The sequence below is a fragment of the Gadus macrocephalus genome, chromosome 19 (assembly GCF_031168955.1).
Source record: "Gadus macrocephalus chromosome 19, ASM3116895v1".
Taxonomy (NCBI): domain Eukaryota; kingdom Metazoa; phylum Chordata; class Actinopteri; order Gadiformes; family Gadidae; genus Gadus; species Gadus macrocephalus.
In genome coordinates this window covers 4,847,107-4,869,653 of record NC_082400.1, presented here as the reverse complement: position 1 = coordinate 4,869,653, position 22,547 = coordinate 4,847,107, and the positions used below count along the sequence as shown (strand labels likewise).

The following is a 22,547-nucleotide window of genomic DNA, read 5'->3' as shown; positions in this document are numbered from 1 at the left end:
TCCATTTATTAATATGATAGTCCAATATCAGTATAGCTTAATATTATGTGTTACTTTGACAAATGGCTCTTGCCCGTCAAAAAGACAACGCAGTGTTTTCCACACAGACGATTCCCATACATTGAGTATTTCTTAAGGATCGATTCATGACTCAGTATTTGGGATGTGGAAAAAAAACGAAAGAAATACCAAATACTCAGAGACATCTCTGGTTTAATTGCGCTTCAGTTAGGCTGTTGTTTAGGGAAGGGTCTTGACCAAGGAATGGCTCTATAGAGAGGAGTGCTGCTGCCCGAGCGCCTCCCGAGCAGGTAAACACAGCTAGACACACGGGACAGATACTGCTGATCGCGTGGTTATTACCCCGCCTAACATCGCTGTGATTCAGATTGTGAATCTCTGTTGAAAGTCCAATATTGTAGTATTGAAAACGTTCAACCCCCCACCGTCAGCTTCCAACACAAGTAGAATCAAATTCTTTGGGAAAAACGAATGTACAGTAGAGTACGATAACGTCATGAGGCTACGAAAACGTTCAAAATGCTGTAAAGATTATTTGTAGCATGAGTTAACATAACATTATCTACAGCTGTTTGGGTAGTCCACTCACAAAAGTTGGCCAATTAGGGAACTTCCTTCACATGAAATTACATAATGTGACTAAACATGACCAAAGGTAATGTAGATACATTGCATTAACTCCGTGGTAAATAAGACCACTGGCAACATTTGACCACTCCTGGTGTTGTCCGTGGAGAAAACATACACACACACACACACACACACACACACACACACACACACACACACAGAATCACAAAAACACACACCCTCGCCCGCCTGTGCACATAAACACTTAAGGAGGATGATCATGTTTTTCAAGACTATTGAACATCAGTATCAGTAGGATCTGATCATAGTCAACTGGTATCTTTTCAATATCTGTTTGAAACTCAGATTCAGAAAACGTTATTGATCCCAAGAAGGGTAATTAATTTGCAGCTTACCCAGTCCTGGGTCCGGGGCTGTCTGCTCTCTCCTGCTGGACACTTCTGGATGAACAAGAACCAGGATTTATGGATGTTTGATAGAAGCTGTATCTTTATAATATCTGGTAAAGCCTTACCTCTTCTCAATAGACTGATTTCCATCTTTAAAGTTAAGAGGTTTATCCATAGACGAGTCACTCTTCATGGAGACACAGCTTGGTCCAGGGGAGTCTGCTCTCTCCTGCTGGACTCTTCTAGAAAAACAAGAACCAGGATTTATGGACGTTTGTAATTCTCTTTATTAAAGTTATTTGAAGCATGATTGTTTTGACCATGGATACAAGCGCTGGGCTAACCCACATAACATTATCAAGCTGTTTGGTTAATCGGCTCATCTAATGGCAAGTTAGCAAGTTAAGCAATTTAATTTATATACCTTTAGTCACGTGACTAAACATGACTAAAGGTAACATAGATAAAACTTAAAGACATTAACTCCATTGCGAACACTACTGGTGTTGTCCGTGGAGAAATCACACACATACTGTACACACACAAACACACACACACACACACACACACACACACACACACACACACACACACACACACACACACACACACACACACACACACACACACAAGCACACACACACACACACACACACACACACACACACACACACACACACACACACACACACGTGCACACACACAGACTATTGAACATCAGTATCAGTGGGATCTGATAATAACCAACTGGTATCTTTTCATTGTCTGTTTGAAACCAAGATTCAGATTCTGTCTACTTTTTTGATCCCAAGAAGGGTAATTCATATGCAGCTTACCCAGTCCTAACACGCAACTTAAAATACTTGTAAGACTCACAGACAAGTCAAGATAGTTACATGTCAGAGGCTACAGATCAACATACATAGGTCAGTACAAGGAGACAAAGAGACTAACACCTGTTATGGTTCATAGAAATAACCAAGTTTAAAGGGTTGTAAGAGTTGTTTTAAATTACTTCTGTCTGTTTACAGTTTTTCAGATTCAGATTCAGAAAACTTTATTGATCCCAAGAAGGGCGATTCATTTGCAGCTTACCCAGTCCTGGGTTCAGGGCTGTCTGCTCTCTCCTGCTGGACACTTCTGGATGAACAAGAACCAGGATTTATGGATGTTTGATAGAAGCTGTATCTTTATAATATCTGGTAAAGCCTTACCTCTTCTCAATGGACTGATTTCCATCTTTAAAGTTAAGAGGTTTATCCATAGAAGAGTCACTCTTCATGGAGACACAGCTTGGTCCAGGGGAGTCTGCTCTCTCCTGCTGGACTCTTCTAGAAAAACAAGAACCAGGATTTATGGACGTTTGTAATTCTCTTTATTAAAGTTATTTGAAGCATGATTGTTTTGACCATGGATACAAGCGCTGGGCTAACCCACATAACATTATCTATATCTGTTTGGGTAATCGGCTCATCTAATTGGCAAGTTAACAATTTAAGCATTTTAAGTTATATACCTTTTAGTCACGTGACTAAACGTGACTAAAGGTAACATCGATAAAACTTAAAGGCATTAACTCCATCGTGAACACTACTGGTGTTGTCCGTGGAGAAATCACACACATACTGATCACACACAAACACAAAAGCACACACACACACACACACACACACACACACACACGCACACACACACGTGCACACACATAGACTATTGAACATCAGTATCAGTGGGATCTGATAATAACCAACTGTTATCTTTTCATTGTCTGTTTGAAACCAAGATTCAGATTCTGTCGACTTTATTGATCTCAAGAATGGCAATTCATATGCAGCTTACCCAGTCCTAACACGCAACTTAAAATACTTGTAAGACTCACAGACAAGTCAAGATAGTTACATGTCAGAGGCTACAGATCAACATACATAGGTCAGTACAAGGAGACAAAGAGACTAACACCTGGTTCATAGAAATAACCAAGTTTAAAGGGTTGTAAGAGTTGTTTTAAATTACTTCTGTCTGTGTTTACAGTTTTTCTCAATCGTTTAAACACGTTTTCTGAAACTACAGCTCAATTTCTCAAATCTCTAAACACTCACCTGAGAAGAGTTAATCATTTTGTCAAAACTACACAAATTCTTCTCAAAACAGTTTTTTTTCCACCAAACAGTAAACACAGCTATCAAATGAATATCTCTTAGAGAGCATCAATTAAACAATGGTGTGATCAATTCAAAACACTTCCATCAAAATGCTATTTACATATGTTTTTGCCTTTATGAGGCCATGTTACATATTCAAATGTATACAATTGTTTAGAAATAGCTTTATTTTTTAAAGTTGCAATCAGGTGGTACATATAGTATAAAAACTGTTGCCATATTGTAATACAATACTGTGAATATATCATAAATATTGCATTGACACAATCGTATCAGAATAGGATACAATGCATATTTGTCCATCCAATAAGCTCCAATGGGCTAAACTCACAATCCCAGCTTCCCAGAGTCATACTGTACACCTATAGTTGATGCTGCAACATTGTTCTGACAATACACCCATGTTACCTATTTTGGTAAATTACAGTACAGTACTGTAATTGCACTGATAAGTAAAATGAAAAACACTAGTTAGAAAATGTTTAGACTCTTTCGGGGCAAATATACATTCTTTACTGTAATACAGTCAAATGTTCAGCTGCACTGACTGCATAAAAAACTTTTCGTAGGCTACCAAAAAATAAAAATAAGAATATAAATGAGGTGAAGCAGATCTACATGTAAATCTGTATGTATCCCACCTCCAATCCTGATCAGGCCAAAGGACCATATCTACAACACAGCAGAGCTCACCGAGTCCTCTTTAATGCTCTGACACATGATTGATGTGTTTAGCCAGTTGAGTTTGAACAGGTGAGAAGTGAGTTAGACTTATTGGCAATAAGTTGTTGCGTTTTGAAGGCCAGTGTGATCCAGGTGAACCAAGTGTGCTAAATGATGAGGTTTGTTCTTAGAGTTTAGCAAAAATGTGAAAAGAGTGGAATTGTACTTAGAGTTTAGCAGTCTGGAGTCTTGTAGTTGATACATGACCTTCAAGTTTTCAGAATTGTGTGCATTGTTCCATTTTTTGTGTGTATACAATCGAGAAAAACTGTAATAGCCTGATAGTGGAAGCAGTGAAGGACTTAGTGTAGCGGTTTGCCCTGCTTAGGGGCACCTTGTAACGCCAGCATGAGGGCATTACAGTGAATTCACTGGAAAGAACATGGTCCGATTGGCTCATCATTCCTACCTCTTCTTTCTGGAGGGGCGTCCATCTGTATTATCAGGAGGATTATCCATACAGCCTTCACTCTTCAGGGAGACACAGCTGGGTCCAGGGGAGTCTGTTCTCTTCCGCAGGACTCTTCTAGAAAAACAAGAAGCAGGATTTATGGATGTTATGCGCTGCTGCACACATATGTAAACAGGAGGTGTTAAAAAAAGATTGCCTAGGTCTAGCTGCTACAAAAATTTTTTACATAGGGCAAACGTTAAAAATTAGGAGTGATATTTAAAGGAACAAACCTATAGACTAGGACCAACAAATTACCAAAAATAAACAGCTACCATTAAAAGAACCATACCCAAATTTTCCAAATCATAAAAAGACCATTGTTACGCGCCTCCCCTTTTTCTTCTTGTTCCACCCGCTCTATTCTCCTCTGTCCTCGCAGGTGTTCCCGATTCCTGGGGGTGGAGCTACGGCTACTTAAGGCGTGGCCTGTGCTCCCGATGGGGTCTCTCATTCTGGCGTCTTCACGCTGACCCGAGCTGCCTTTTGAATCCTACTTGGAGGACTGCTATTTGTTTTCGTATTTGTTTTATATAGCGGAGGATGGGAACTGTAGGGAGGAAGTGCTGGCTTCGACGGCCCAATGCGTGGCTGGCCCAGGCTTCGTCCAACCTTTTTGTTTCTTTAATGAGTGTCCTTTTTTTGGAAGTTCTGTGAAATAAACGTCACCACTATTGTGATCGGGAACTTTGGTCTATGTATTCTTAATACGTTGCGGGCCGCCGGATCGCGAGCCGTGTTGTAAGGGTGGCCGTAACAACCATCATATGTCATCAGAGGTTAGGAAAACCTGGCAGGTGAAAATACTGGCTTCTCTGACAACAACGTTACAGCCAGTATGTTCTCCTTTTAAATATCAATTCCCAGTGCAAGAAACTTTTTTATTCTGCACCGTTCATCGAATTGTCTAAACTTAATTGGTAACAGTGGCGGTTCCTTAGAGGAGGCAACGGAGGCAACGCCTCCTTGTGATTTTCCCCCCAATTATTATTATTTTTTTATGTATTTTTTTCAAAATGATCTATGTGCAATGTGTGTTTATTACTGAATAATTACATGAAAATGTTAAAAAAAAACTGTGAAGTGCCTTTGCAAGGCCAGAGGCTGGCCGACGGTACTCTCAGTATGTTGTGTCCAGGGCTAGCCACTGAAGGGAGGCAAAGAGGCCAAAACTCACTTTTGCCGCCTTTGAGAATAAAAAATAACACATATCACAATTCAGTTTCACTGTTGTGAGGTAAATCATCTATACCATGTTAAACATAGGAAGGGAGGCCAGCCATATCTACTCCTTGCAACCAATCACAAATCAGCATTTTTTAATAAACTTTACTTTATGAAGTTGAACTTTGTCTGCACGTTTGATTAAAAGTTTAGAAGCATTGCATTCTGCTGATACACTGTTTAGTTTATTTTAGTTATTATCCTCTCTAACGGCGCCTCCAAACGACGCGTCACGCGAGTATGTTGGGTTGTTGCATTGTCCTGCATACTACGGTGACGGTTTCGGGGCGCCCTGGCGATTGCTCCCAAGCCCAGAGATAACTCTCTCAGTGGTTGGAGTTGGACTGCAGTGCCCATTCTAAACTATCTTTGTCAATTGTAAAGACAATGCTGTTAACATTTCCCATAATGTTTTCATGTGAAGATATAACATGTATTCAGTAGGGCTAGTAGGGCTGTAAAAATAATGAATCACAATTAATCGCGTGATTTATAGTTAATCGCGTGATGGTTAATCGCAAATTAATAACGTTTATTCTACTTCATTTAAGAATGCTCGATTCTGATTGGCTGGGAGGGGTGAATTAATCCGGCATATTGCCCGCTGACTTGTCGGTTCTACTTGCTGCTGACTGAGCACAGTAGATCAATACGCCGCTTGTATCGTTTTCTATCACATACATTTCAAACATGAGGTCCGTTGTAAAAATAAACCAAGGAGTGCATGTTTGATCGATCGTCATTAAAGCTGACTTGATACGAATGTAACAACTACGTTGTTAAACTAGTGATCAGTTGCAACCTTGTGTGGTTGCTATAGAAACACGTTACCTACAGCTGAGCTAACGTTATTCACCGTAGTTCTAAAGGGAACTACTTTTCGAGGGAGATGAACTTAAACAGAGCATACATTTAATAAGCATGCAATACGAATAAGAAAAAGGCTAATTATTAAAGTATTTGAATTGTTTTATTATGTTGGCCGGCGCGAAGTAGAATAAACGGAATAATCACCTCAAGGCAGGGCAATAAACAGTTTGATATGCCCGGCTCGTGGACGGCTTACCTTCCGCGAGCCGGGCATATCAAACTGTTTATTGCCCGGCCTCTCGGTGATTATTCCTTACATATATCTGTTAATAACAGATACTTATCTGTTTATCTGTTATCTGTAATTAAACGATGATAAAGAGACATTTGATGAGTTAAAGATCCTCGGCTGCAGTCTCTCTTTTTTCCATACTGTCTGCAGTGCCTCCTAGTGGAGTTATAACAAACTCCACCATCATAGTTCAAAACGTCTGTGTAACCTGCACGTTTTTCAACCTGGGGGCATGAGCAATTTTTTTTTGGAAAATATATAAAACTGTATAAAAAATCTGCAATTGAGAAAAACAAAACTGAAACTGCAACAACAACAAAAAAGTTGGGCAGTGTTTCATTGGGACAAATAAATGGATCTAAAACGACAATTCCAGTATTAAACAACACCGTCTTCTTTTCGATGGCTTTTTATTACAGCCGATGAGTTTGATCGTTAAAGAGAGCAATGTTTTATATAACATTCACCACGCACTGTGTCTTTACACAATAAGGGTAGTCTGCCGCTGCCCAGACAGAGGTTTACACGGGCACAGGACTCCACACACACCCTGCCACTGGTGTGTCTTGAAAACAACGCCACTTGCAATTGGAGAAGAGTGGAATGTTCGGTGGAGGCTGGCAAAAATGTCTGATTTCACTCCATTTTAGGTACAGTGAGAAAATGGGAAAGTTTACTACTAAGTGTTCTATTTCATTCCTACTGACTGCCAGAGGCGGTGCTTCAGCACTGGATGTTCCATCTCGCACATGCGCAGGTCGAGTAATTATAACAACAAAGTCACCTGTGAAACCTGGGTGACCCGAGAATGTCTATATATTCCACAAGATGGTCAGGGTTTCTGGGCAGTGCCTTCGGGTCCTCAGACCCTGAAGAGAGAGGGCATATCTGATTGTGGGGTCCCCCTTAGGGAGGATAGCTTCCTGGCGGGAGGTTCTAGAGACAGGCGCCTCCCTTTTCGAATTGGATGCAGTATGGCAGTGCAGGACTGCCATACTGCATCCTGCATATTTTCTAAGCCTGAGGGCTGTCCTTATTCCTGGTGTCCGGAACACAGCGGCAGACCATCTCTCTCGCCAAGGGCCAACCCCCCGGAGAGTGGAGAATCCATCCAGAGGTGGTGGGCATGATTTGGGATAGGTATGGCAGGTTAGTGGCAGATCTCTTTGCTTCCGAAGAGACGACCCACTGTCCCCTTTGGTTCTCCCTGACGGAGAGGACCAGTCCCCTAGGACAGGACGCTCTGGCTCATGCTTGGCCAGACAGCCTGCTTTATGCATTTCCTCCAATTCCCCTTTTACTGACAACGCTGGACAGGGTCCAGTGTGGCAGTCACAGCCTACTTCTGGTGGCTCCACATTGGCCAGGAAGGCCATGGTTCCCAGCGTTACTCAAACTCCTCAACGGAGAGCCTTGGTGCCTCCCAGAGAGACAGGACCTTCTGCCTCAGGTAGGCGGACGCATATGGCACACAAATCCAGGGTGCCTGCGGCTGTGCGTGTGGCCCCTGAGAGTCAGGACCCACTGCTGACGTCTTGCGACCAGTCAGTGGTCCGTACCATTTTTAGTTCAAGGGCACTCTCCACTACGTTGCTCTATGCAAACAAGTGGAAGTTGTTTTCACAGTGGTGCGTGGCACGGGGTGAAGTCCCAGAGACTTGCTCAGTGGTAGTGATACTACACTTTCTGCAGTATGTGTTGGACAACAGGAGAGCTGCTTCTGCCCTGCGCATTTCTATGGCCGTGATCTCGGCCACACATGCAAGGGTGGATAACCAGACCGTAGGATCCCACTACCTAGTCAGGCAGTTTCTTAAGGGAGCCCAGAGGCTTCAACCACCACGATCCCTGAGGGCACCATCATGGGACTTGCAAGTAGCTCTGAGGTCCTTATGTCTACCCCAATTTGAGCCTCTAAGTCAGGCAGACCTGACGCGGCTGTCCATGAAGACGACATTCCTCCTTTCCATTGCGACTTCAAAACGGGTTGGTGAACTCCATGCCTTGTCAGTGAGCCAGGCGTGTTTGCGCTGGCACGCAGATGGGTCAGGAGCGGTGCCGAATCCATCCTTCCTACCCAAACGATTGTCTCCCCAGTAAACCAATCAATCGAGTTGGCTGCTTGAGGTCTTGAATGCATATAGAGCACAGGGGCTCCCTGTGCCCTTGGCCGTTAAGTGCCGCTCTACCAGGAGTATGGCTACATCATGGGCTGCCTTGAAGTGGGTTCGACTTCAGGACATTTGCTCCGCAGCTACATGGTCCTCATCATGTACGTTTGCCCGATTCGACAGGGTTAATTAATGTTGCTGCTCCTCATCCTGTGGCGACGGCTGTCTTGTCGACGGCTTCGAGCCCATAATTAGTGAGCACTTTTCGTGACCTTTTTGGTATTAGTCATCATCCAGTGCTAAAGCGCCGTCAGTAGGAGTGAAATAGAACGATAGTTACATATGTAACTACAGTTCTATGAATTCCGGATGACCGCCAGAATTCTCTGTCACTCAGACTTCTCAGATTCCGCGAGAAGATCCAGTTTGAACAGATCCTCGGGTGATTTACGGAATATATATATATTCTTGGGTCACCCAGGTGTCACAGGTGACTTTGTTGGTATAATTACTCGACCTGCACATGCGCGCGATGGAACATCCAGTGCTAAAGCACCGCCTCTGGCTCTGGCGGTCATCTGGAATTCATCGAACCGTGTACTAGTGACATACGTAACTATCATTTTTTCTTTTACTAACACATTGGCTACAAAAGAGTCCCAGTAGCCGATCTTATTGGCAGAGCATAGTCTACGTTACGTTAGCTTGAAGTCTGTGTATTGCTGTATAGGCTACTAAAGGCATAATTTATCTTGCTTTGCTAATGTTGTTCTCTTTCTTCCTTAGACAGCATCGACATTTCATGGAGTGGATACTGCAAGGCGAGAGACTTTGGAGTGGCAATCGCCTTGTTTTGCGAGCTTGTGTTGTCTAGGCCATCAGAGCTAATTACCCAGCACAAGATGGTCAGTACCGTGGCTACCAGGGGACAGTAGATCCTCAAGATGAGATTTGACCATTTTGACTCTAGCAAACGCATTTTATTTTTGTAAATAATTCATATTTTTTCATGAATAAAACTTAAAATGCATGTTGGTTGTTGTGATTTCTTTACTAACACAAATGCTGTTATACTAAAGTAGGCCTACTGTATAAGATAAACACTTATTTCAACTGGGGAGAAAAGGTTGACTACAAATACTTGATATGCTGAGCTACTGTAATTAGCAAATGTTTTTATGCTGCACAGTAATATACAAACAAAGTCTAAACTAGTCAACGTATCACGGGGATATGTTTACACAAAGTTTGCTCCTGCTACCACTCACGCTAATAGGGCCTGTAAACAGGCGGGCAGGGCGAGCGCAATGCATTGTGGTAGTTGGAGGATTTCTGAGCCAGAGGGACCATAAAAACACTCTTTCTACCTTTTCTCAGGCTAGGATGAACCAATTTTGAAATGTTTGTAAATGCATAATACATTGAATTTTTTAATGCATAATTCCAGCGGTAAAGTAGCTCTTTAAGGAGTTAGATATCTGTAAAAATCAACGAGAACTTCAGTTTCACAATTGCTTATTTTCTTACATTGGAAAAGTTAATGCATTTGAAAATTGTCACCTTTTTTTAATTCAAACGTGTGCCCCTCCACAAGCCCTCTTGTCGTGGGGCTTGAATGTTAAAAATGCAAATTGACACATGAACTCGAGGAGAGCATTAGGTTTTACAGATCTCCGTCTCACCTCATAGCCGTTCTCTGGGGGTCATGATCCTCAGACTGAGTGGTTTCGGAGGTAGGAGGTCCCCCCTCTCCTCTCTCCTCGTTCATAGTAGACTGGCGACCTGAACACAAGCCCAACAGCAATGAGAGTAGCGCAACATTTCTCTGTGTCCAAGCAGTTTCATTATCTACATCCAGGAAAGCCATTAAAAAATGAAAGGGAAAGTGGTTCTATACTCATTACGATACTGATCGTAATGATTTGCAGGATAACACAGCATTACCTGTTTTGATGTGGATGTAAACTCTTTCTGAGTAGCCTCTACAACTCTTAATGTACTATATATTGCTGAACATATTGGTGTAATCAGCTGGAGAATGGAACCTTTCTATACAACAGAATATGTAGCATATCCATTCTGTGTGGAAACGTTTTGTGAAATCTGACTGTGATGCTACTTAAAGGGAAATAAGTGCAATGAGTTAAAAGGAGAACAAAGAAAATATTGTTGTGTTCGCAAGCAAGTTAATTATGAAAAGGTGTCCAAACTGAGAGAGTTTATGTTATTCTCCTCTTTAAAGGTGGTTGGTTACATTCGCATTTACATTTACTTCTTTATAGATGGAAAAGTACCCTGCCAGCCCCATAGGGCAAACTCAATATTGTCCTTTTTGACAGTTGGACAATGAAGCCAAATATCTTTTGGACGCATTAAGTACTCTTTGCTTCTCCTTTTTCACATTTGTAGGCGTGCACACACCTCAACTTACCAGTACCTATTTTGGTCAAACAACATACAGCTACATTTTGATAATTAAAAAAAGCCCAGCTATATTTACATTGACAACTTTTTCATTTGTGTCCAAGAATTCTAAATAAATACAGTTTCTTGCCTGTTTCTGTTTTAAGCCTGCAGACACACAAAGCTTATTTTAATAGCATATTAAATAGATGAGAAACAAATGAAAGTCAGAATGAAATACGATAGCGGGGGTATTCAACTCGAATAGAAAGTTTTATTTTCCTTTGTTTGTTCAAACCTTTATGTTTTGACACATAATTTCGTTTCACATTAGCACTTTTTTATTATCCTCGTCTCTGTGTCACTCGTCTGTACCTCTATCTCTCGCTATCTTTCTTTTTCCTTCTGCCTTCTTTTCCTGCGTCACTTGCCTCTAACTCGCTGAGAAGTATCACGTGGGATGGCGGAAAAGAACCCCGAACCTCAACAGACTCAGGTCAACGAGCTCGCCAGACTGTCCAACGACCAATAATCTGGTTGGTGCGTCAGGGCCTCATTGAACTCTGGTTGAAGTCGGCGTTATTTATAACTAACTAACTGCGCCACTCCTCCGGAGCGCGCTTTCACGCGCGCTACCAGGCGCGCTTTCACGCGCGCTAACACGCACCAAACGCACACGCACCGAACGCACACACTCTCTCTCACACACACACACACACACACACACACACACACACACACACACACACACACACACACACACACACACACACACACACACACACACACACACACACGCACAGACACACACACACAGACACAGACACAGACACAGACACGCACACGCACACGCACACATAAACACGACAGAAATTACTTTGGGCCATTACGCAACCATATTAACGGAACAAGTGTCCACGTTTTATCAAATACTTCTTTTGAAATCCTCAAAATAGTTAAAAGCAGGCCAAATATTATAGTTTTACGCGATCCACAAGGGACACGTAAGCCTAAGAGGAAGTCCTTCGATCCTATTCCCTCGTTCTTTTAGTGGTTTAAGAAAGATAGGGCCGGTATCACATCGATATTTTAGTACTTTGGATAATTCTGAGCCTCTAAGTGCCAAGATAGCGATACTGTATGAAGAATAATAAACAGCAAAGTGTATACATTTAGATTCTCGAATATAGCACACCTACCTTAATTTCGTGCTAGAAGAAAATGCGCACGCCTCGATTTGAAAGTGAAAGTAAAATGCGAGGGAAAGAGAGATTTTGTAGATATGTTGTTGTTTTTGGTGGCAGAATGATAAGAGTACTGGAGGCGGAGCCCATCCATATACTAATATTTACAGATTGAAGCTAAGCATTTATTTCAAGACAGTATTATGCTTATGCCATAATGGTAAGATGCCATGTTATGCCATCATTTATAACGTAGTCCTTCATCGCTATATATCCTGACTAATTGTTTTCTTTTGCCCACCAGATATGATTATAATCAATAAATGGAAATATTTTTGTATAGAAAAAAAGTCATGTTCCAAAGTCATCCAATCAGAATCCACCATGTGAGGCTAGTGGATTCTCCACACACACTCCCACAGTAATGTTAACATAAATACTTTGAACTATTTTTCTATAAATGTTTGACGATAGCAGTTGGGAAGATTCTGCTTCAACTCAATACTACAATTAACAACTACTAATATTAAAATTCGTCAATAATCTCGAAAGTATACCACAGTTATTACAAATTTAATTAATCAAAATTTGTAAAGGATTAAGACTGTCCTTTACAAATTAAGACTGGTATTTTGAATGTCAATTGTAATGGTGCCAGTGTGTAAAGAAACAATATTGAGCTTTTATATCATGACTAAATCCATGAGAATTAATAATAATAATAATAATAATAATAATAATTTAATTTAGAGGCGCCTTTCAAGACAAGGTCACCTAATTGCCCTGGACCCCCCTGCAGAGCGACTCCCCTGATATCCACGATGATAAGATGATCTTCAATAACCAATTTTAGAGACATATTAATTTTAAATACTATGTGAGGATACATAATATATACAGACAAAACACACATTTAAGTTTCACTTTTGCCGCTTTTCCACTGCATGGTACCAGCTCGACACGACTCGACTCGACTCAGCTCGCATTTTTTGCGTTTCCACCGCGAAAACATGGTATCTGGTACCTGAAGTGGCTGCTTTTTCTAGTACCGCCTCGCTCTAGGTTCCAAGCGAGCTGAGCCCATGCTAAAAGGTGACGTCGGCAGACGGCCGGCCACTGATTGGCCAGAGAGTGTGATGAAGTCACGAGAGCGACATGGCAACCATGCTGGTAACAGCCATAGCAGCGCCGCAGCCAACATATTCCACTTCTTCAACTTCTTCAACATGCCAGCTAATAATACGAACACGAATACCATCGCATCGATGTCCTCCATTGTTGTTATGTGGGTTCTGTCCATGTGTGGGTTGCGTAGGTGTTGTTTGCGTCACGTACAAAAATACGTCACGGCCCTTTCGCGCAGCCGACCCCGCCCACGTCCAGGATGTACTATTTGCGGTGGAAAAGGACCCGTGCTGCTACCGTGTCGAGTCGTGTCGTGTCGTGTCGTGTTGTGTCGAGTCGTGTCGAGTCGAGCTACATGTGCGGTGGAAAAGCGGCATTTGTAGCCATCATGACTGATCTCCTTCGCATCCAGCGAAGCGCTTCCACTTGGCGAAGCTGGGTTTCGATGACAGTTTTGCAAAGTAAAGATCACATCAGAGGTCCTACAACTCATCCAATATAGATCACATTCTAAAAGTATTACAACTCATCCAATACAGATCACACTCTAAAAGTGCTACAACTCATCCAATACAGATCACACAGCCCTGTGCATGCACTCATGGACCTCGAATATCTGTTCTGCCGCCCACACTGGCTTCCGAGAGACTACACACACACACACACACACACACACACACACACACACACACACACACACACACGACTCTCTCCGACCACATGTCACAAGATCGGTCATACTGCAGGCTCTCATTTGCAAATGCAAATGCAAAACTGGTTGTGTGCCCGTCTCCGATATGCTATATACCTGGCATTTATTCTGTTCATGTTCATGTTATGTAATGTTATGGCCTAGCTGGCTACTGCATATCGAGAACAATCTGGGGATGAGGACATCCCCGATTATTGTCGGGTATTTTGCACACTGCCATCTCAATATATAGCCTAACATATACAAATATATCACTGTACTAGACACAAATGTATTTTCCACTAGCTAATGGTGGTCATTACATTGTAGTGAAACTAGTAAAGACAACACAGCTTTATGTTACAGCGAAACATCGAGGCACTGCAGCTCTGATTGGTTAGACAGCCTTCAAACTTAGTGGTCAAGCAAAGAAGAGGGAGGGGCTCGTTCTGCATACCTAATAGCCGGAGTGAATAACTAATAGCCTGAGTGAATGACTAATAGCCGGAGTGAATGATTAATAGCCGCGGCTATTAGTCATTCAAAACCGTACGGAATCCGTATGGAAACCGTACGGAATTCTTGCCAAACCGTACGGAATCCGTACGGAGTCCGTACGGTTTCCGTACGGTTTCCGTATGGATTCCGTGCGGTTTTGCACTTTTACCGCGCCATTCTAGGGCCGGATTGTGGCCTTCTTGGCTTTCCATATTCTAGGGCCGGATTGTGGCCTTCTTGGCTTTCCATAGAGGCTGACTGTTGACCAGCCAGCCGACATTTCGAGAACAACAGTCAAGCCAGCCGACCCAGTGTTTTGCTGTAAATGTATGTAGGCCTACACTAGTATATCCATTACGGTAATAGCGTCTTTTGAAACCAGTTCTGGTTTAAAAAAAAAGCATTCGACGTGTCCATACCAGAGAATGTTGGCGAGTCCAGAATGAATGGGAGCCTATGGGGTTTTATCCTCAGAATCCACTTTCCTCACAACGTAATTTTTTGTCAAGTAATTTGAAAGTCGCGTTCAAAAGGTGGGGCTAAAATAATAAACTCAGCTGAATATTGCATTTTTTAAGGTCACGTATCTGTTCTAAAAAGGTGTTAAAAAAATACGATGACGTCACACATTGTCATACTGTCAGAGGTACTGCTTTACGGCAGTTTCTGAAGCACTTCCCGCAACGATAATACCAGCTGTTGGTGGTAAGGCTTTTTCTTGCTTACTAGTTACAGAGTTTTAGTGAGCTAATGTAAAAAAAGAAATGCGCGAATGTTTTACGTACGTATGTAACTTACAGAGTGTTTTTTTTAATCCTCACTAGTGCCGATGATAAAGCTTTTTTTTTAGTAACGATTATGAGCCATTTCTTTCTCCTGAAATAGAAACCTGGATTAGAATCATAATTTTAAGACTGCATCAACTAAGTTTAGATCAGTAAACAATTTCCTAGAGAGCAGTGTTCTGTTGTACTCCTCCTCATGCCTCTTCCTTTCTTGATCTCTACAGTTGGACATTGATGCTGTGACAACGGAAAAGTCTTCTTCCTCTGTCCTTTTTCCCTGCCTCTGTTCTGTATGTTCAGTGTTGTTAAATCATTTATCATTTTTTTAATTATTTACTATTAGTTACTGTTCTTATTGTGTTCTTGTTATTGTGATGTTTGAATAAACTTGCCTGTTGCAATGTTGGTATAATGTTTGTATAATTACTGTTATACAACTGTTACTGACCCAGACCATATTTCTCATTTAACAAACATGCGTAGCTTATAATGTGTTGCAGGGCAGAGCAATTATATTCAATGGCTTAAAACAAACCCACCTGTAAAGGATCAGTGAATGCATAGCAATCAATGACCAGTGGTGTAGATGGTTTTCGCTCTGTGCAAGGTCATTAGCCCATTGGTCCTACAAAAAAGGAACTACAGTAATAGCAGATGTTGAAGTTGTTAAATCGTTAACAAACAATTTGTATGGAACAATCGGTTGAGGAAAGTTAGGTGCTTGAGTCTCGACACTCGACACTCGCGATTTTACCTGGGCTCCAGCGCAACTTTCCCTACCAGGTGCAGCCTCAGGTAGCCTAGGACCATTCATACAGGAGCAAGCAAGAACGTTACCCTTTTCCGTCCTTGGGAAACGAAAAGACGGACAATCCGTTTCCACTGTTAGAGCAGTTTATCATTGCACATTTACGAGGCATTTCTTTTTTAAACTATCTTTATTTTCGAAAAATAGACAATGACAGATGAAATGATATTGAGCGGGACATTGACTGTATTATTTAAGGTGGTCATACCGTGCCTACCATGCATATAACACATTGAACATTGAACACAAGAAATGGAGGAAAATCCATTATGCCCATGTACTTTCACCATACATAACTATATAAAAAATAAAAGGGCCTGCAGGAAAATATAAATATAGTACGCAAAAAATTAACTTCGGAATGTTTCTGATCGTGCTCAGCATCAGATGCCGTCAAGAGGGGTCTCTGGTCGTAATCAGTCGCAAGTCCGTCCCTGACCAATCAGCATTCATTAGCAGAATGCTAGAGTGTACGGCCAACAACGGCCCAAACTGTAAGAAATCGAAAGGACATAAGTACTCATTCATTCGACTTTTGAACTATAATCTATATTGAACTTGCGGAATCTACAATAAAATTTGCGATATTTCAACGACAAGCAGGTGAAAGAGACATATTTAGCCGTCTAGCCCCATAGACTCCCATTCAATCTGGACTCGCCCGCGATCACACCCAGTGGATGTCTGATGGAACTATATGGAGGTAGATTTGTGTCTTTATTATGCAATCAAAAATAATAGGTTTGAGAGCAAAACTTTCCACACTGCAATCAAAAAATTGATTTTAGAGCAAAACTATCGACACTGCAATCAAAAAAAGTTTTATTGCAAGATAAATTAATGTGATAAAAAAAATATTAATGGGAATCCAAAAGTTTTGTTTGCAAACCCAAAAGTTTTGTTTGCAAATCCAAAAGTTTTGTTTGCGAATCCAAAAGTTTTGTTTGCGAATCAAAAAGCTTTGTTTGCGAATCCTAAAGTTTTGCTTGCGAATCCAAAAGCTTTGCTTGCTGTTGAGCTGAATCTCGTGGGCGGGACCTACGCCGAAAGATGTAAGACACGTCTCTATTGGCCAGACTCGATCGGAGTGACAGCTTGGCAACATCCGAAAAGCCGCTGCCCCCCGACCGCCTCCAGAAGCAGATTGTCGGCCTGATGGACAGGGTGTTCATTTGTGCCTCTCAATCCGCGGCGGCGGTCAACAACATCGCCCTGCTCTCCTCTGCCATGGTCTCTTTGTCGGCTGACAGGGAGGCCTACGGAATATTCAGGGCGCGCAAGCGCGTGCACGGGACAAGCCCATAAGGCGAAGCCTAGACGGCGTAGCCTACATGAAATAGAACTCCCTCTCTCGTTACTAACTGTGGATTTTGCCAAGCTGTCACTCCGATCGAGTCTGGCCCACGAGATTCAACTCAACAGCAAGCAAAGCTTTTGGATTCGCAAGCAAAACTTTAGGATTCGCAAACAAAGCTTTTTGATTCGCAAACAAAACTTTTGGATTCGCAAACAAAACTTTTGGATTTGCAAACAAAACTTTTGGGTTTGCAAACAAAACTTTTGGATTCCCATTAATATTTTTTTTATCACATTAATTTATCTTGCAATAAAACTTTTTTTGATTGCAGTGTCGATAGTTTCGCTCTCAAATCTATTTTTTGATTGCAGTGTGGAAAGTTTTGCTCTCAAACCTATTTTTTGATTGAAGTGTGGAAAGTTTTGCTCTCAAACCTATTATTTTTGATTGCATAATAAAGACACAAATCTACCTCCATAGAACTACAACCAAGATCGGTACAATGGGGCGTATAGGAAGTGCCCAGGCTCTTCGTAGACGGGCTCTGTCCATACCAAAAGACAGTCAATAAAAGCAAATACTGTCAAAGGAAATGTAAAGACTTTGTGATGTGTACTTTCAAAGTAAAAGTAAGCTTAAATAAAATAAATGTAAGCTAAAGACAATCATTTTTTTATTGGAATTTTGAACAATGGCTTGTTTTCCAAACACTAATTTCACTTCAGGGTAATACACATACACCGCCTCATATTGCCACCCAGGAAGTTTCAAGTCATTCTGGTGTGTAGTTTCAAATTAGAAGCCCACCAAAAATTCACATATGAGACATTAAATATGATTTGGGATTCAATTTCAAATGAAACACCCTGTTATCATACACTAATTCCAAATCCGAGGTACACAACCCGATAGTGTGACCCACGACATTCTGTTGTTTCAAATTAAAAGCCGACCAACAATTTAAATATGAGACATTAAATATGATTTGGGATTACATTTCAAAGGAAACGTCATGTTATCATATAATTTAACTTCAGAGTAATATCCCACCTGTGAAGTATTGGTGGGCTTTTAATTTGAAACTATACATGATCAGAATGTCTTTACATTTACTGGGTCACACTATGGGGTCGTTTAATATTACACTGAAGTGGAATTAGTCTAGTCTATGATAACAGGCCGTTTCATTTAAATGTAATCCAAAATCATGTTTAATAAGTCTCATACTTGAATTTTCGGTGGGCTTTTAATTTGTAACTACACACAAGAATGACTTGAAACTTCCCTGGGGAGTTTATGAGGCGGTGTAGGCCTACGTGTGCCATTACCCTGAAGCGAAATTAGTGCGTGGAAAACATATTGTTCAGAATCCCGCTTTACCAGACGAGGCGACGGGTTTCTACACCGGCTTTGAGCTGAGCCCCACCAACCTAAGAGAGGACCCTTTTTAACAGATGACACTGCCAGCGGTCATTGCAGAGGAGGATGTGCGTGTGGTATTCAAAGACTGTGTCCTGCCAATGTATGCTCCTTTGTCAGAATCTATCGAATCGTGCTATCAAAAAATTATACCTTATGTGTTTGGTAGCATATTTCAACTTGAAATCTATTCAAGTTACAATATATGAGTCTAGGACTTAATTCAATTGAACTAAGCCTAATCTATTTGGTAGTACCTAGAAAAAGCTGTTACCTCCAGCGGTATCCCCTACTGTTCTGATGGGGATTAGTATAGCTCACAGTGATGGCTTTTACATCTGTAAGCATCCCCTAGACCTGGGGGATGGGGGAGCTTCTCACGCTTGTAAAACTGCAGGAAATGGAAAAACTATGTAAATTCCCGGCAGTTCCTGGTAGTTTTCTGTGCTACTCATGAACAGTTGTGGGCCTGATGATCCACGGGAAATAGAGCTTTCTAAATGGGTGTAGCTATGAATAATAACTAAGAAATAGTATTTTATTGGAAAGCACTATGCTAATTTCTAGATAGTACATCATTAAATTTGGGCTGTTACCAACATAAACCTTGGATAATAGGTCTTTATAAGAATTGGTTGCCTAATTTCCTAGGAAGTACACAATATCGGAGTTATTACCAACCTAAATCAGTTACAACTACACGCTACTTAGTTGAGTTGATGGGTAATAGTGGAGGTTTTACTTAGTACTTCAGCTGTAATTCCTCTGTATTTACCTTCTTATTACCAGTGGTAATTACACAGTAATACACTATAATTTACCGGATAATTCCTCTGTATTTACCTTCTTATTACCAGTGGTAATTACCCAGTAATACACTATGATTTACCATGTATTTACCGGGTAACTACCTCTGTATTTACCTTCTTATTACCAGTGGCAATTACCCAGTAATACACTATGATTTACCATGTATGTACCGGGTAAATACCTAGTAATTAGGGGACTGTAAAAGGAAGGGTTACCAACTCGTTAATTATCATGGAGGCTGCAGCTAATACAATGGCCATTATTTTCTCCATTTGTTTGTTTAATTTGATGACAGTTTAAAACAAACGTTGAGAACGTTGTCTAAAAATCGTTAAAATTGTATTGCTTAAAGTCAACGCGCTCGCTGCGAATGTTCGCAGATTCTGAACATACCTCTGATGTCCTCCCAAATTGAGGATGTCGTGGGTCTAGTTTTAGGACTGTTTAATGTCTTACCCAGGGCTGTTAAAGACACCCCCTGGGTTGACACAGTTCCCAGTACATGTGTTAGAGTTAGCGGGTGACAGGCAGGCAGGTAAGACCCAATAGCAGACAGTTCAGGTAAAGGACAATTTATTAGCTCCAAAAAGGCAAAAAGGCAAGGAACACCGAGAACACATAGGACACAACTCACCACAATGATACGACGAGGAACAAAGGAAAGACAAGGGTTTAAATACACAACACAGGGCCCGCAACGAGAAACAGCTGAAACACATTAGGGGAGTGAGAAGAAATCCCACAGGAGGGAAACTTGACAGGACATGGGGAGAAACAAGACAGAGATACCAAAGTAAAACAGGAAACACAGGGGAACACACCAAAACAAAACAAGGAAACAGACATACCATGACAACACGACGTTGACACTGGAACAACTGCGCCAAATAAAACAACAATCTTACAGTTTGACTACTCAGTATCGTGTCGTGGAGATCGGTGCTATTGAGCCCACTGTAAATGAGTGGAGCTCACCAGTTGTCTTTGTGGAGAAAGGAAGCGGGTACTTGCTGTTTTGACTACAGAAATGTCAATGCTATGACAGGCACCGATGCATGCCGTGGGTCTTATCACTCCCCTCACCCCCTTCTTCCTCGAACGCTAAGCCCAAAACACTTAAAATGAAAAAAGTGTTTTGGATAATTTTCAGAAATTCTATTTAATATAGTATTTATATTTAGGAAATATCAATATATTATCTGCATATTGTACCTTTTTTGTTTACTGGCTACAATACTGGAGATTTCTGAAACAGTGGCAGAAAGGTAACCTAGTACACTTTACTTTTTTGATTTTGAAGTCAGTTATTTTGTTTATCTCTCTGTCTATTATTCAATTGAGTTGTTTCAACCGCAGGTAGAATACTATGCACCAATCCTTGTATCATGAACTCATGAACACAGGAGTGACAGCCAAACTTTTTCCATCCTTTATTCAAAGTATTTACCAACTTTTATTTCTATCTTTCTATCTATCTTTCTATATCTACATGTATTTATGCATATATATTTATATATATATAATTTGATTAAATCAAATAAAGTTATTAGAAGGTTGTCTTAGGACAGCATTGGTATTAAAGTTCATGGATACAATATGAATGATACAACTTCAGTGGTTCAATCACACATTCATCATCTCGCACTGACGAGGGGGTCAACAATGCAAGGCGACCACTAGCTCGTCGGGAGGTCTTAGGGTTGGGGCTCATGAGACCTGCACACTGCACTGTCTTCAGGAGCATTCTTTCTTACTGTCAATGCATATTGGTATTTAAAAAGAGGATAGGCCTATATATTGGTTAAGAGAAACAGCAATGGGGACACTGGTAATATAGTGAAAATCGTTATCTTGTAAGCAACTCAGTCGTCAGACATTCTGAATACCTTTATTACGTAGTTATTACACTACTGTGTAATAGGATGATTATACTGATTATACTGAAAAGGGAATTATTTCCCAATCTACCTCACATTGTCTTCAACCACCCTGCCAGCGTTCCCTAACCTAAATATGATAATCTAGGACTAGGAACCCAGTGAAAATACTCACTCTGGGATGATGTGTAGTCGCTGTCCCAGGCAGCAGGGCTCAAGACTAACATTTATACTAACTTTTTAATTTGTTGGCACCAAATGTCACGTACCATCCATCTGTGTGATACATTTTAAAAGAATCACTCACTTCAAACAAAATGTCAAATGTTTTTATCGCATAGGTGGTCTTTTTTTTTCTACCGCCAACGCAGAAGACCTATTAACGCTCCTCCTCCTATATCAAAAAGTTCTACCTGTAATAACAGGCTGCTAAGGTGAAGCATGCATGCAAACAATCTGTGACACTCATTGGATACATTATATTTGAACACAAGCTTTTGATAGAACTTAAAAACAACATAAACATAAAATATTAATACAATAATCAACAAGCAACCATGTTTATTGAACATGTTGTCCTGCACATTTAAACTGGATTATTTGGTCATTATATCCTCATTTATATCGATGTGAAGGGACAGGTAGGGAAGGCTTTTATAGCTTTATATAGTGTCTAGAACTTTACAGACAGCACTTAAACTAAATACAGTGTTCTGCTGTGTAACTAGTAATGCAGTGCACTGAAAACATTGATCATGAGGTCTAAATGATCATGGAGGTGATTAGCAGATTACCAGTCACGGCTTTTTGGGAATCAGGTATTCAAATTATAATTTCATGTTACCTGTTTTTCGTGAGTTTAATATGGTTTTCTCT

The 22,547-nt window shown here is 41.0% G+C and overlaps 1 protein-coding gene across 50 annotated transcripts in view; it reads right to left on the bottom strand.

The window, feature by feature from the left end:
- Positions 1-22,547, bottom strand: part of LOC132447368 (NACHT, LRR and PYD domains-containing protein 3-like) — a 60,200-nt gene that overhangs the window by 14,266 nt on the left and 23,387 nt on the right. For 22 of the 50 annotated variants that reach the window (XM_060038013.1, XM_060038021.1, XM_060038018.1 and 19 more), the window contains 5 exons: positions 4,296-4,412; positions 2,216-2,332; positions 2,097-2,141; positions 1,127-1,243; positions 1,008-1,052 (listed from right to left, as the gene is read on the bottom strand). The exons of 17 other annotated variants lie outside the window; for them this stretch is intronic. In XM_060038013.1, the coding sequence (XP_059893996.1) occupies positions 1,008-1,052; positions 1,127-1,243; positions 2,097-2,141; positions 2,216-2,332; positions 4,296-4,412 (441 nt within the window). The remainder of the gene's footprint in view (positions 1-1,007; positions 1,053-1,126; positions 1,244-2,096; positions 2,142-2,215; positions 2,333-4,295; positions 4,413-22,547) is intronic. 11 more of the 50 variants (XM_060038030.1, XM_060038029.1, XM_060038034.1 and 8 more) reach the window with 11 other exon arrangements.